The sequence below is a fragment of the Chrysemys picta genome, chromosome 6 (assembly GCF_011386835.1).
Source record: "Chrysemys picta bellii isolate R12L10 chromosome 6, ASM1138683v2, whole genome shotgun sequence".
NCBI lineage: Eukaryota > Metazoa > Chordata > Testudines > Emydidae > Chrysemys > Chrysemys picta.
In genome coordinates this window covers 26,417,371-26,432,356 of record NC_088796.1, presented here as the reverse complement: position 1 = coordinate 26,432,356, position 14,986 = coordinate 26,417,371, and the positions used below count along the sequence as shown (strand labels likewise).

Here is a 14,986-nt window from a genome sequence, read left to right as displayed (position 1 = left end):
GCTGCAGACCCACCAAGCTGTAGCATGGAGAAATGCAATCAGACAGTTATTTAGACATAGCTCTCTTGCTAACAGCAAACCCTACTGTATTTGTGTGAAAAGAAGAAGCTAGAAAGACTTTTGCAGGGCTTTGGTCGGTTCCAGATAAAAGTCCAAGGTCATTTTCACATTCAGTTTCTGGAGAAAGGCCTTGTTGGGATGGGCACTGACAGATGTGGGAGAAATGTTGTTAGAATGACTTGGTCATTAAGGCAGAACACTTTAGATATAGGATGCATCCATAGAACTACCGTATCAATGAAAATTTAATATGAATGTAAATCAGACACTGGTGCCCCAAACTCACACTTGGAGGTGAAGTCACCGCCACCTGGAAAATTACTTTATGATTATCCCACAACACCAAGGTTTATTAAATAATGATTTCTAAATGCATCAATCCCTATAGAGGCTGGAGCAACACTGGTCTACCTTCAACTAGTTCATGACAGACTAAAATAACTGCCAGATAAATCCACACAGAATAAGTTTTTAAATGTACCCTCAAACAAAGAAAGAAGGCAGTCAAGCAGTTTTTTAAATGGGACATTCAGAAGAATTCACATTAGGCCTGAGCATACCACATCACAGTTTTTTCCCCACTTAAAGTTTTAAGTCCTTATGGCAGACTTCTCCTGAGAAGCTGGGATGATTTTATATAGTTGCGGAGAAACACAATGCCTCTAACTATCTCCATGCCAATAAACAGCACAAGGATCCCAGGGTGGGTTTACAAGCAGGTGCCCTGGTCCATGTGATTATTTGTGGCCAGACTCTTAGAATGATGGGATCAGCCACAGTCATTCCTAATAAGGTTTAGATCCAAATTTGCTACAGTTAACAGAGAGCTAACAGAATAATGCCTTCATTTTGGCTGACCCAAGATAGGTCTTTTGCAAATAGCCTTCAGTCAAGGTAGAACCAACATGCTGATGGGACAGGAGAAAATGCTAATCAGGAAGACTGTAAAGGATACAGGCAGGTGAGGGAGATACTGTGAAGCAAGGGTGCTGCCATAAATTGGAAAGTGAACCATATGATAATCTCCGGGGAGCTCCACTGTTGACATCAGCCAGGAGAGCAACTGACCTGGAAATGTGTGGCCCAGTCTAAGTCACCAAGTGAGTGTTGCATAAGGCCTGGTCCCCACTAAGTCCCCACTTCGGACTAAGGTACGCAAATTCAGCTACGTTAATAACGTAGCTGAATTCGAAGTACCTTAGTCCGAACTTACCGCGGGTCCAGATGCGGCACGGAGGCTCCCCTGTCGATGCCGCGTACTCCTCTCGCCGAGCTGGAGTACCGGCGTCGACGGCGAGCACTTCCGGGATCGATCCAGGATCAATTTATCGCGTCTTAACCAGACGCGATAAATCGATCCCAGAACATCGATTGCCTGCCGCCGGACCCTCCGGTAAGTGAAGACGTACCCAAAGGCTCCTGTGCTAGTGCCTGAAAGGTTGTAAACTTTAGAGCTGTGGCAGTTTCCCTCAAGTCTCATGCTGAATGCACAGATCCAAGGATGATAATTGAATCATCACAAAGATGACTGGAAAAGATTCATTTCTCTGCACTAACAACAAAGTTTATAGATTAAGATAAAATTATTTAAAACACACAGGAAAGCTATTTACATAAAAAGGTTAACATAAGAGAACATCAAAATATTAAATGTATGAAAACAAAAACATATCTTTAACACTGTCTAAATATTTTCTGGCCCTTACATGTGTGAGAAAAATGGAAGGAGAGTATGCATGAGCAGCCCCGTTTTCTCTGAGCAATGCAGGGACTCCTATGTTGCACCATTGAAATGTACATCGCCTCAAAGAAGGCAAGGTCACAGCCCTGTACTTCTGCAATGGCTGATGCACACGAGGCTGGAGAAAGACAATTAAGGAGCTACCCAGGAGACAGAAGCTGCTCATCACTCCCCACATGGGCCAAAAGCTAAATGACAGAACATGGACCTGGGAGAGAAATTATTTCGCATTTCTACACTTACACCATCTTCTATGTCTCTCAGGATGACTGGGTCCTCCAGACTTTACCCTTCAAAAAGACCATCCCACTTGGCATTATTAATATTAGCTTCTCTATCCATGAAGAAATTATGGCTGCTAGAACTCCAAACCTTCCAAAAAACCCTCTGAGTGCCATAAATTCATAGATTATAAGGCAAGAAGGAACCACTATGATCATCTAGTCTGACCTCCTGTATAACACAGACTGTAAGACTTCCCTGAATTAATGTCTGTTTGAACTAGAGAATATTTTTTAGAAAAACATCAATCTTGATTTAAAAATCAGATATTAAAAACAGGTGACATAGCTATATAATATCCATTTGTGCCAATAAATATCAGTGTTTTATTTAGGTGAATGTCAAGTTTATTTACTTAAGCAAATACTGATCGAAGTAAATCCAAAGTTATTATTTTACCTTAAAGAACAATTCATCTTGCTGTTTATCAAAACCAGGGCGGGCTCTACCATTTTTGCCGCCGCAAGCAAAAAAAAAAGAAGTGCCCGAACTGCCGAAGCAAAAAAAAAAAAAAGCCGCTCGGACTGCGCTGCCCCAAGAATGGATGGAATGCCGCCCCTTAGCATGCGCCACCCCAGGCACGTGCTTCCTCCACTGGTGCCTGGAGCCGACTTTGATCAAAACAGAAGTCTGTATAGATCAAATTTTTCAAAATCATGGCCAATATGTATTGTTACACACCCTCTAAATCTATTAATCAGAAATACTGTATCTGGAATCTCTTCACATTCATCAAGAAGTTCTAAACCAAACAGTTTTTCCTTCTAAATATTTTAAATGGGAGATGTTTAAAAACTGGAAAAAAAAAAAAAGAAGTATATTCATCTCTGAGCCATACAGGTAGCACATATTTGCACATGCTATCTGAAAGCTCAGAGGTGAATAGGTTTCATTGAATTTAGCTACATATAGTCATGATACACTGGTTTTCATTTATAAGTTGACTATTTAAGTGTCACCTAAGAGTTGTTCACCTCTAAGAAGATACACCAAGAAATGTATTGAGCCACCACATGATTTTTCAGAGATTTTTATCTTATAAACAACAAGAGAAGTTCACTGTAAGTTCTATATAATACAAGAATATAAAACTCAGTTCTATTTTTATGCAGGGCCGGCTCCAGCTTTTTTGCCGCCCCAAGCGAAGAAAAAAAAAAAAGATAAAGCCGCGATTGGCGGCACTTCCGCAGCAGCTCTACCACGCCATTTCATTCTTCGGCAGCAATTCTGCAACCGAGAGACCCGCCGCCAAATTGCCCCCGAAGACCCGGACGTGCCGCCCCTTTCCATTGGCCGCCCCATGCACCTGCTTCCTGCGATGGTGCCTGGAGCCGGCCCTGTTTTTATGATATATTAGTAGCTACACTATTGAATCACTCTTAATTGTTAAGATAAGAAAACATTGTCAAACATGCTTTTTTTAAAATAACGAAATGTGTAAATATCACTTTCTTAAATTTCTGTCAGGTGATTAATAGCTAATAACTGACAAGAACGAAGCCAGGAACTCTCATAAGCAACTCCTCTGCTGTTCCTTTTCCCTTGTGCCTGCAGCTGAGCTCTGCCTCACCTCCCTCATCTCCGAATCAGAATCTACATCAGATGCAGGGGAGGCAATCAGGCTTTCAGTGAAAGTCCCCATTCCCCCAAACAATGATCCTCTCTTTGATCCTCAGCACTTGGCAGGTGTGCTAATCTATGACTGCTGGATCCACACCTGCTTTTATTGGTACAGATCCAAAGCAATACTTGTATTAAAACATTAACCAAACAAAGAATTTAAAATAAAGCATGAATCCTTCTCATTTTTTAGTATAGCAGATATATAGAGTTTAAAAAATCATCTAACCAAGCAAATACTGTATATTAAGGTAATATTTTTAAACACACTAAGGAGCCATTTTTTATGCTTAAATCCTGCAATACTATAAATCAAGTTTTTATACAATTTAAACTGAAATGTGATAGACTAATGATTAAGAAAGTTAGACATAGTGTGACCAGTCATCTGGATGCCTGATCATCCGGATACACATTCTGGGGACAAATAAGGATGGGAAGAACACGGGGGAAGGAAGTGCAACACAACACTAAAAAGACACAAAAGCCTACCTAAAAAGACACAAGTTCCATAAATTCACAAATACAGAGCTTAAGAAAATGTCCTCCGAAGGAAGGTATCACATGGAAGGACAAATGAAGAAAACGAATAGCATAAAGAGAAAGTCTGATTAGAGCATGATAGGCAGCTTTGAAAATCTCAGCCTATAACAGCAGGAGGAGACTCAGAGAACCATTTATAAATGTTTCATTATTTATACAGGAGCACAGAGGTTGACAACACTTTACTGGCAAATAAGAAGCTCCCTTTTTCATGGTGTTTACAATACAAATTAGATAAAATACAAACCAATGACAAAAAATTACAGTGTATAGACAAGTGAATTGGGGAGAGAATAAATAATAAACAATATAAAGTGAATACTGCTCGAGAGATGGAGGCTTTTCCACAAAGAACAAATGAAAAAAGTTGTTACTTTTGAACATTTTGTATTAATTTTGAAAATTTCTTAATAGTTAATTTTATTTGTTTATTTTATTCCAATTTAAAATTTCTGATTTTGGTGGATTATTATTGCTCGGGTTAAAAAAAGATTGGAATTTGTACAATAAAAACATAGCAAAATAAATTAAATAATTTTTTTCAACAATTTCCCTTAATTATTTTTATAAATGTCCTTCCATAAATGTACCACAGGTGTTCTCAACATTCAAGCCCACCTTACAAAACAGGACTTTCTATTGTAATCTATATGGAACTGGAGCCATTAATACAGTGATTCCGATAAAGGAGCTTCTACTTTAAATAAACCAGCCCTTTGATCCTGCTGTGCATAGACTAGGAAATGTTTAAAAGCACATATTTTAACATCCACAAAGTTTTCAGGGCAGTACTTCTTAATTTCAGTACTGAAGACTGCTAGTGGGCATTGTGACGCAGTGTGCCAGGCTGCAAAGCCACTCACTCAAATTTGGCTCAGGTGCCCCTCCACCATGATGGCACCGCATCCATGTGCAACAGGTCACAAAGACACTCACTCAAATTTATTCAGGACAGAGGGGTAGCAGCGAAGTTATGACATGATGAGCAGGAAGCCTTGACGCACTCCCTTAGAAAGTTTGACATACTTCCCACATCCATGTTCAGAACTGCTGATGAAGCACAATTTTAGAGTAAGGTATGGTAATGAAAGATAAGATTTGTGAAGTATTTCAGATTAAAAAAAAATAAATCCAGAGAAAAGCTAACTTCTGATTTCAATGCATTATTTTCCTAGCATAAAAAATTACCTCTAGGTGATATGATTTAAAATGGCCAGAATTTCTTTCCCACGTTAGTTAATAGTTAGCATAAATCTAAACTTATTTCATTAAGCAACATACATCAAAGAGCTTTTTATTCACCTACCTCCTCGACTAGCAAGGATAGTACCATCATAGGAAAACGTCAAGCATGAAGTTTCAGTGCCAGGAGCATGTGCCTGCCTGCAGTGGAACTTTGTATGAACCTGTTTGTCAAGCAAATAACATATTTAAAAACTTTGTTACTTCCAGACTGAATATACTTATTTCCTTACAGCATTAAGCATTCTTTATTACATTTCCTGTCTTTTTTTTTTTTAATAGAAAATCATTTTTGAGTCAAGGAGGGGAAAACAGTTAAACATTTCTATAATCTTTTTAAAATGTTCCTTTTGCATTATAGATTATTATTATTATTAAAGTGGTTTTAAAGTCAAATTTTAACTTTTCACTACATTTCATTTTATAGTACAGAAAAACAATTGCACATCTACATACAATCAATACCCACATGTAACTCCCATTAATGAGAAATAAAAGATTGAGATTAAAATATTTTTATTACGAGACACTCAGTTCTCATCACCCCTATAGCAGGTTTATAGTTTAAAAATGTCAAAATGCATTATAAATATTTTGGATAAGACTTAAAAGAAGGACTAGGAGAATTTCTTTTGCCAAATTTAGAATCTGCCTAAGATCAGGGGTTATAGATTTAGAATAAAACTCAAATATTCTGAGGTTTGAGTTCCATTTTGCACCTGAAAAACTCATATTTGGAAATGCTGTATATTTTTTGTTTTAGTCCTAGAAAAAGGGCAGAAATTACTTTTATACATGAATCTTTTGCTTGCATAGAACAGACTTTTATTTAACCAAGACAATCCGCCTTTGTCTTGAAATTCCCTTATATTAAAAAGGGAAAAATGTTTTGTGAAACTCAAAAAACGTTCCGTGAAACCTCTAACTACAAAAAGTTTTACAGGTTTCACAAAACCCAGGTTCTCCCTTCCTTGCTTAAAACAAAGGTCCTAATTATTAAAGATACCAAAGCACTTTTCACAAACTTACGTTCCACTTAATTAAATTCCCAGATATTTCATTTAGAAAATGCATCCTTCTTTATTTTCTCTCCTTAAATGCTGTGTACAGCTGTACTCTGTTAAAGAAAAATTATTTGCTACCCAGATATAGCTGCATTTCTGTGATTCTTGGGGCTTGTCTACACAAACATGTAGTTTGCGGCAAACTGGGATGTAAATCTACCTTGTACTAGAATGCGGGCATTAATGTCCATGTGGACCACACTGATATACACTAACAGGTCCTTAGTGTGTTTTGATTTAACCTGCTTTGAAATGGGTCTAGATCAGCATTTCTCAAATGTGGCCACCACGGGCTTTTCAAGCAGCCACAGCCTTCTGGGTCGTTATTGGTAGGGGGCAAAGCAGTGGCCCCTCTCTGGAGACACAAAAGCCTGAGGAGCAGGCAGCCAGTGAGTTCCCCACTGTCCTAGGGTGGTGGGAGTCGGGCTTCAGCCCTGGGATGGCAGGCTCCAGCCACAGGGCTTTGGGCTCCGTTCCCTGAGCTCACTACCCCTCCCATCACCTCTGGCCTCCACTGCCTCCCGTAGTGCCCCATTACCCCTGGCACCGCTCCCTCCATACCCACCTCCCCATCTAGGGCTCAATTTGTCCCCGGGATTGCCAGGGCTGAGTAAGTCTGCAGTGAAAAGTGATATTTGTGTGTTTGTTAATATCACTTTTCACAGCAGACTTAGTAACTAGCAAGTCTAAAAAAAAGCAACCAAAAAAAAGCTAAATAACAATAAGACAAAAGACAAGAACGTGCAAAGCACCTTATTTGAGTTTCTATTCTGTTTAGGTCCAGTAAAGAATAGAGAAACTGTACATTATTTTTATTATTGATTCTCCAAAAAAAAAATCCTACATAAATAAATTACAATGATTTGGACATGTATATATGCATATTCATTTGTTTTTCCTAAAGTTAATTAAGTATTTTAGGAAAAATTGTTAGAGCGGCCACCAGCAAGAGCTGATGGCCACATTCTGAGGCCACCAAACATTTTGTTGTGAGAACCCCTGGTCTAAATCAAAGTGCACTAAAAAACTGTTGGTGGGTGTCAGCAGGGTCTACATGACCAGTTAGTGTGAAGCAGGCTAGTGTGGTATAGATTCATACCTAAACTTGCCATAAACTAAGTGTTCACGTAGAAAAGCCCTTGAACACAGTTTCTGTAAAATGACAAAAGTAATTCGTACATATATGCATGTTTTTAAATCCTTCAGTATGGAAGATTTCATATATAAATTTAATCATAGGCAGTTAGAATTAAGGTTGTCTGCCACTTCCTACTATAAGTGTTTTCTCTTGCTTAGTTTTCAGAGTAGCAGCCGTGTTAGTCTGTATCCGCAAAAAGAAGAACAGGAGGACTTGTGGCACCTTAGAGACTAACAAATTTATTAGAGCATAAGCTTTCGTGGACTACAGCCCACTTCTTCGGATGCATATAGAATGGAACATATATTGAGGAGATATATATACACACATACAGAGAGCATAAACAGGTGGGAGTTGTCTTACCACCTCTGAGAGGCCAATTAATTAAGAGAAAAAAAGTTTTGTTTTTTTTTAAACTCCCACCTGTTTATGCTCTCTGTATGTGTGTATATATATCTCCTCAATATATGTTCCATTCTATATGCATCCGAAGAAGTGGGCTGTAGTCCACGAAAGCTTATGCTCTAATAAATTTGTTAGTCTCTAAGGTGCCACAAGTCCTCCTGTTCTTCTCTTGCTTACAATTTTGCCAAACTTTAACCATTTGGGTTAAAATTCTTCATGTTGGACGTCTGCCTCAGGCTGAATTTTTTTTTTTTTTTAATTCGAACCCATTTAGTCTAGTTGTCTCCAACAACACGGCTAGTGAGAAACAGTGTTTTGAGCATGATCAAAGATTCTTGAAACCTTTTCTCTGAAATACTTTAGTGTGCCTACCCATTGGAGCAGGGGCTTGAAATTTGACGGACAGTGGCCTATGTGTCAGGTTTAAACTTTTGCCATCCTTGTGAAAATCTGCTCAAATCTGGCCAAGTTATAAGCCCTTGAAAAACTACACATTTGCATATGCTCAGTAGAGACTTCAATTTTAACAGCTAAAATCTAAGATTCCACACAGTGAGAGACCATGATCCAACCCATGACTGTGGGGGCTCAGATTCCTGTAATTGCAACTCCTGGCTGATCTGAGCCAAGGTGAGGCAAGGTACTGGACTTGACAGCAGGCTCTCTCCTGTGCTCTCAATGATCCCTTCACTCCCTTGCTGGCACCCAGCTAGTGTGGAGGAGAAAGCTGTCTGATTTGAATATAGTGGGGACAAAAGACCAGGATGAGGGGAAAGGAATCTAGTTAGACTGGGATTTGAGGTGGAGAGAGAAACTGTGACTGGGAGTTGAAGGGAAAGGACATTGGGACTGATTGGGCAATGAGACTGGGAGCTGTTTGTGAGGTAAAGACTGAGATCCAGCTGGCTGGGGGAATGAGACACTGATGTTGGATGAGGAGCTGGAGGGAAAAAGGGAAAGATTGGGACCAGTTGGACAAGGAGACTGGGATGAAGAGTAGGTGAATAGAAATGGGACCAACTGGACAAAGAGACTGAGACAAAGAGCCAGGAGGGATTTGTGGAGGGCGGGGAGGGGGAAGAAGAGAGAGACTGAGATTGGTTGAGGAGCCTGGAGAGAGAGGCTAGGAGCCAGTTGGAGAAGAAAAAGACACACTGGACAAAGACCCGGTAGTGAAGAACTGGGGCTTACTGGATAGGAGGCTGGACAGAAGGAGTTCGACAGGAAGGGGGAAAAAGGGCTGGCTGGGCAGGAGACTGAGATGAGAAGCCTCAGGAGTAGAGACTGGGACTGGTTGGCAAGGAAATTGGGACTGAGAAAAGGAGCCAGGGTTGAGGAAGAGACAGGCCTGGGACAGACAGATTGGAGGGGACAGGGCAGAAGGGTCTCTCCCCACTAAGGAACACTCCCCTCTGCAGCCTATAGCAGAACCCAATATTTCTCAGTGTCTCAATTTCTCTGCTGTCAGCAATTATCCGTGGAATTGACTGGCAACGTGTGTGTCTCATCCTCTTTTAGTGCTAGTCCACATAGAGTATGATGATCTTCTATTGCTATCAGTTATCCATTAGCTCAAGAGGCAGAGGTCTGTGCAGTGGATCTAAGCTTTCAACCCTCCTGAGGACCCATGTAGGTGACAATATGATGCCACATGATGGAATTTCTGTTTTATCAGTTTGCTTTTAAAAAGCTAGGTTATTACACACAGAAAACTACATTAAAAACATTATTAAAGTTTTAAAGTCAAGCACTCAAAAGTTAGGAAATGTCAACATTAAGGTTGTCTATAGAATGTTCTCCGTGCCTCAGCTCCCCATCTGTAAAATGGGGACAGTAACACCTCTATCACCTCAGAGGGCTGGGGAGAAGATAATTAATTTTTGCGAAGCACACAAACACTAATGATGAGCAACATAGAAAAGCCCATGAGGAAATTCAATAATTCCATCTTCCAGGTTTAAGCAGCATGCAGTAAATAAGGCCTAGGGCCACACATTGAAAAATTGAAGAACTGTTCATTAAATGAACACCATCCATCCTGTGCATTGAATGAGGCAGGGGTTCTGTGGAAAAAATAGTATGGTATTATGTAATTAAAGACTGTATCATAATGCATATGCACAAGTAGGATAAATTAGATTCCACAGGCAACCTTGATTCTGACATTTATGAACTTTAGAGAGTTGACTTTGCAAACTAATAATAATGTTCTCTAATGTAGTTTTCTGTATGTAATATATTATATTTACAAATTAAGGGCCCAGATATTCACATAGGTAAAGTTGCTCACTTGCTCAGCTGTTTGCAGGATTGAGTCCTAAATATGGCCTAAAATTTAGGGGGAAATGCACATACAACTGACTCTTACATGTACAGATAAAGAAAGCTTGGGAAATCATGTACATTTTTCTTACACTACTTGGAAACTGAATAGAGTAACCTAGGTTTAATCAATGTACTTAGGAACCATGTTTAAAATTGTCATTTCTAAATTAATATACTTATTCTGGACACTACACATTGAGCAGATTTTAAATGAGAACTACAAGTTTTTGTTGGTGCTATTCTTAAACACCCAAGAACATATTTTATGACATCAACTACAAAAAGGTTGTTTTCAGAATGTGTGATAACACACTTGAGATGCACTGTGAATTATTCTGGTAAATAAATATCCTGCAATATTTATTAAATATTACCATGTAATTTAAAATGATTTATTTTGTGTTTGCAAAATACCACAAATAATTAAAATAAATTAACCATAACCAAATGACCATCACATCAAACTGTCACAACTATTATTAAGATATAGAATTTAACCATTTTAAATAAACTGGCCAAACCTAGATCTCTGACCTACATCTCTTGCACACTCAAAAGTTCCACTAAAGTCAATAAATGTAGGATCTAGATTCTTCTGAGTAAAACGTTTACACTACTGCCAATTTAATCCGTCAATTAAACTGAATCTTTCTGCATTGGAAGAGCAACCCTTGATATTTAGCAGGGTGGTACCTACCAAAGGCTCCCAGATTCAGACACATTTATTTGTATTTAATCACAGAAGTGAAAACAGAAAGCCCCTGTGCCTGTTTTTCCCCTTACAAGCTAACATAATGTTGAAAATGGGAAGGGGGGAAAAGTTAGGGTATATGTTATCTTAAGTTTGAATATTAAAAAAAAAAAGGCAGTGATTTTCAAAAACCTGCCCAGCCCAAAGATTTTAGGATCCCACTTAAAATAAGGTTGTACCCCGAAAATGATGTAAAAACTACAAAGGGGTTCTGCATTTCTCTTCCAAAAATAATTTGCTCAGTTTCTCAGTAAAAAAATTGTTTTTCTAACTGCAAAGTCACCCTCAATATATTATTCTACTGAAGAAAATAACCCTGAATTGTAATACTAAATCAAGTACTCTAAAAGTAATTGAAGGTTGAACAAAAAGTTTTTGCAGACACTGGGAACAGTTGATGCAGTTTTCAAGGAAAATAACTTTTTGGCCTCTGGCCTCTTAACATATTTAACTATAGCCTAATCTTGTTTACTAATCATTGGCAAAACTTTTTTTTTTATTAACATTACTGCTTGCATCTACATCCAAAATTCCAGTTCTCTCCCTCTCTCTGAATCAGTTTCTGAACATTGTGCATTAACTCTTGTTTTATGTTTTTCCTTTAAGCAAACAAATTAGTGGCCAATTAGTGAATGGGGGTGAATTGAGAACATAAGAACAGCCATACTGGGTGAGATCAAAGGTCCATCTAGCTCAGTATCCCGTCTTCTAATAGTGGCCAACGGCAGGTGCCCCAGAGGATATGAACAGAACAGGTAATCATCAAGTGATCCATCCCCTCTTGCCCATACCCAGCTTCTGGCAAACAAAGACTAGGGATACCATCCCTGCCCATCCTGGCTAATAGCCATTGATGGATCTATCCTCCATGAACTTATCTAGTTCTTTTTTGAACTTATCTAGTTCTTTTATAGTCTTGGCCTTCACAACATCCTCTGGCAAGGAGTTCCACAGGCTGACTGAGTTGTGTGAAAAAATATTTCCTTTTGTTTTGTAAACCTGCTTCCTATTAATTTCATTTGGTGACCCCTAGTTCTTGTGTTATGAGAAGGAGTAAATAACACTTCCTTATTTACTTACTCCACACCAGTCATGATTTTATAGACCTCTATCATATCCCCCCTTAGTCATCTCTTTTCCAAGCTGAAAAGTCCCAATCTTATTATCTCTCCTCATACAGCAGCCGTTCATAGCCCTAATCATTTTTGTTGCCCTTTTCTGAACCTTTTCCAATTCCAATATATCTTTTTTGAGATGGGGCGACCACATCTGCACGCAGTATTCAAGATGTGGGCGTACCATGGATTTATACAGAGGCAATATGATATTTTCTGTCTTATTATCTATCCCTTTCCTAATGATTCCCAACATTCTGTTCGCTTTTTGACTGCCAATGCACATTGAGTTGATGTTTTCAGAGAACTATCCACAATGACTCCAAGATCTCTTTCTTGAGTGGTAACAGCTAATTTAGACCCCATCATTTTATATGTATAGTTGGGATTATGTTTTCCAATGTGCATTAATTTGCATTTATCAACACTGAATTTCATCTGCCATTTTGTTGCCCAGTCACCCAGTTTTGAGAGATTGTTTTGTAGCTCTTCACAGTCTCCTGGGACATAACTATCTTGAGCAGTTTTGTATCTGCAAATTTTACACCCTCAATGTTTAACCCTTTCCCCAGATCATTTATGAATATGTTGAATAGGACTGGCCTAATACAGACCCCTGGCGGACACCACTATTTACCTCTCTCCATTCTGAAAGCTGACCATTTATTCGTATCCTTTGTTTACTATCTTTTAACCAGTTACCAATCCATGAGAGGACCTTTCCTCTTATCCCATGACTGCTTACTTTGCTTAGAGCCTTTGGTGAGGGATCTTGTCAAAGGCTTTCTGAAAATCTAAGTACACTATATCCACTGGATCCCCCTTATCCACATGCTTGTTGACCCCCTCAAAGAATTCTAGTAGATTGGTGAGGCATGATTTCCCCTTACAAAAACCATGTTGACTACTCCCCAACAAATTATGTTCATCTATGTATCTGACAATTTTGTTCTTTACTATAGTTTCAACCTGTTTGCCCTGTACTGAACTCAGGCTTACTGGCCTGTGATTGCCGGGGTCACCTATGGAGCCCTTTTTAAAAACTGGCGTCACATTAGCTCTCCTCCAGTCATTTGGTACAGAAGCTGATTTAAATGATAGGTTACAAACTACAGTTAGTAGTCCTGCAATTTCACATTTGAGTTCCTTCAGAACTCTTGGGTGAATACCATCTGGTCCTGGTGACTTATTACTGTTTAGTTTATCAATTTGTTCCAAAACCTGCTCTAATGACACCTCAGTCTGCGACAGTTCCTCAGGTTTGTCACCTAAAAAGAATGGTTCAGGGTTGGCAACCTCCCTCACATCCTCAACCATGAAGATGGATGGAAAGAATTCATTTAGTTTCTCCGCAGTGGCCTTATCCTCCTTGAGTGCTCCTTGAGCATCTCGTTCGTCCAGTGGCCCCACTGGTTGTTTAGCAGGCTCCCTGCTTCTGATGTACTTAAAACATTTTTTGCTATTACTTTTTGAGTCTTTGGCTATCTGTTCTTCAAATTATTTTTTTGGCTTTCCTAATTATATTTTTACACTTAATCTGCCCGAGTTTATGCTCCTTTCTATTTTCCTCACTAGGATTTAACTTCCACTTTTTAAAGGATGCCTTTTTGCCTCTCACTGCTTCTTCTACTTTGTTGTTTAGCTCTTTTTTGGTTTTCTTACTATGTTTTTTAATTTGGGGAAAACATTTAAGTTGAGCCTCTATTATGGTGTCTTTAAAAAGTTTCCATGCAGCTTGCAGGGATTTTACTTTTGGTGGTGTATCTTTTAATTTCTGTTTAACTAATCTCATTTTTGTGTAGTTCCCCTTTCTGAAATTAAATGCTAGTGCTGGGCCACTGTGGTGTTTTCCCCACCACAGGGATGTTAAATTTAATTATATGATGGTCACTATTACCAGGCGGTCCAGCTATATTCACCTCTTGGACCTGATCCTGTGCTCCATTTAGGACTAAATCAAGAATTGCCTCTCCTCTTGTGGGTTCCAAGATTAGCTTCTCCAAGAAGCAGTCATTTAAGACGTTAAGAAACTTTATCTCTGCATCCTTTCCTGAGGTGATATGTACCCAGTCAATATGGGGATAGTTGAAATCCCCCATTATTGTTGAGTGTTTTATTTTAATAACCTCTCTAATCTCCCTGAGCATTTCAAAGTCACTATCACCATCCTGGTCAGGTGGTCGGTAATATATCCCTATGGCTATATTCTTATTATTCAAGCAGGGAATTACTATCCACAGAGATTCTATGGTACAGTTTGGTTCAATTAAGATTTATACTTCATTTGATTCTATGCTTTCTTTCACATATAGTGCCACTCCCCTACCAGCACAACTTGTTCTGTCCTTCGATATATTTTGTATCCTGGTATTACTGTGTCCAATTGATTATCCTCATTCCACCAAGTTTCTGTGATGCCTATTATATCAATATCCTCATTTAATATGAGGCACTCTAGTTTGCCCATCTTATTATTTAGACTTCTAGCATTGGTATATAAGCTCTTTAAAAACTTGTCACTTTTTAGCTGTCTGCCATTACATGATGTAATTGAATGGGACTTTTTTTTCTTTTGACTCTTTCTCATCAAATCCTACCTGTATTTTATCATCTTCCATCCTCTCCTCCTTATTAGGACATAGGGAATCTCCACTTATAGATTCTCCCCTAAGGGATGTCCGAACCACGTGCTCCTCCACA

General features: G+C 38.9%; 1 protein-coding gene across 2 annotated transcripts in view; it reads right to left on the bottom strand.

The window, feature by feature from the left end:
* WDR70 (WD repeat domain 70) overlaps nucleotides 1-14,986 on the bottom strand; it is a 246,824-nt gene that overhangs the window by 44,626 nt on the left and 187,212 nt on the right. For both annotated transcript variants that reach the window (XM_008168689.4, XM_065550032.1), the window contains exon 11: nucleotides 5,553-5,652. In XM_008168689.4, coding sequence (XP_008166911.2) covers nucleotides 5,553-5,652 — 100 coding nt within the window. The remainder of the gene's footprint in view (nucleotides 1-5,552; nucleotides 5,653-14,986) is intronic.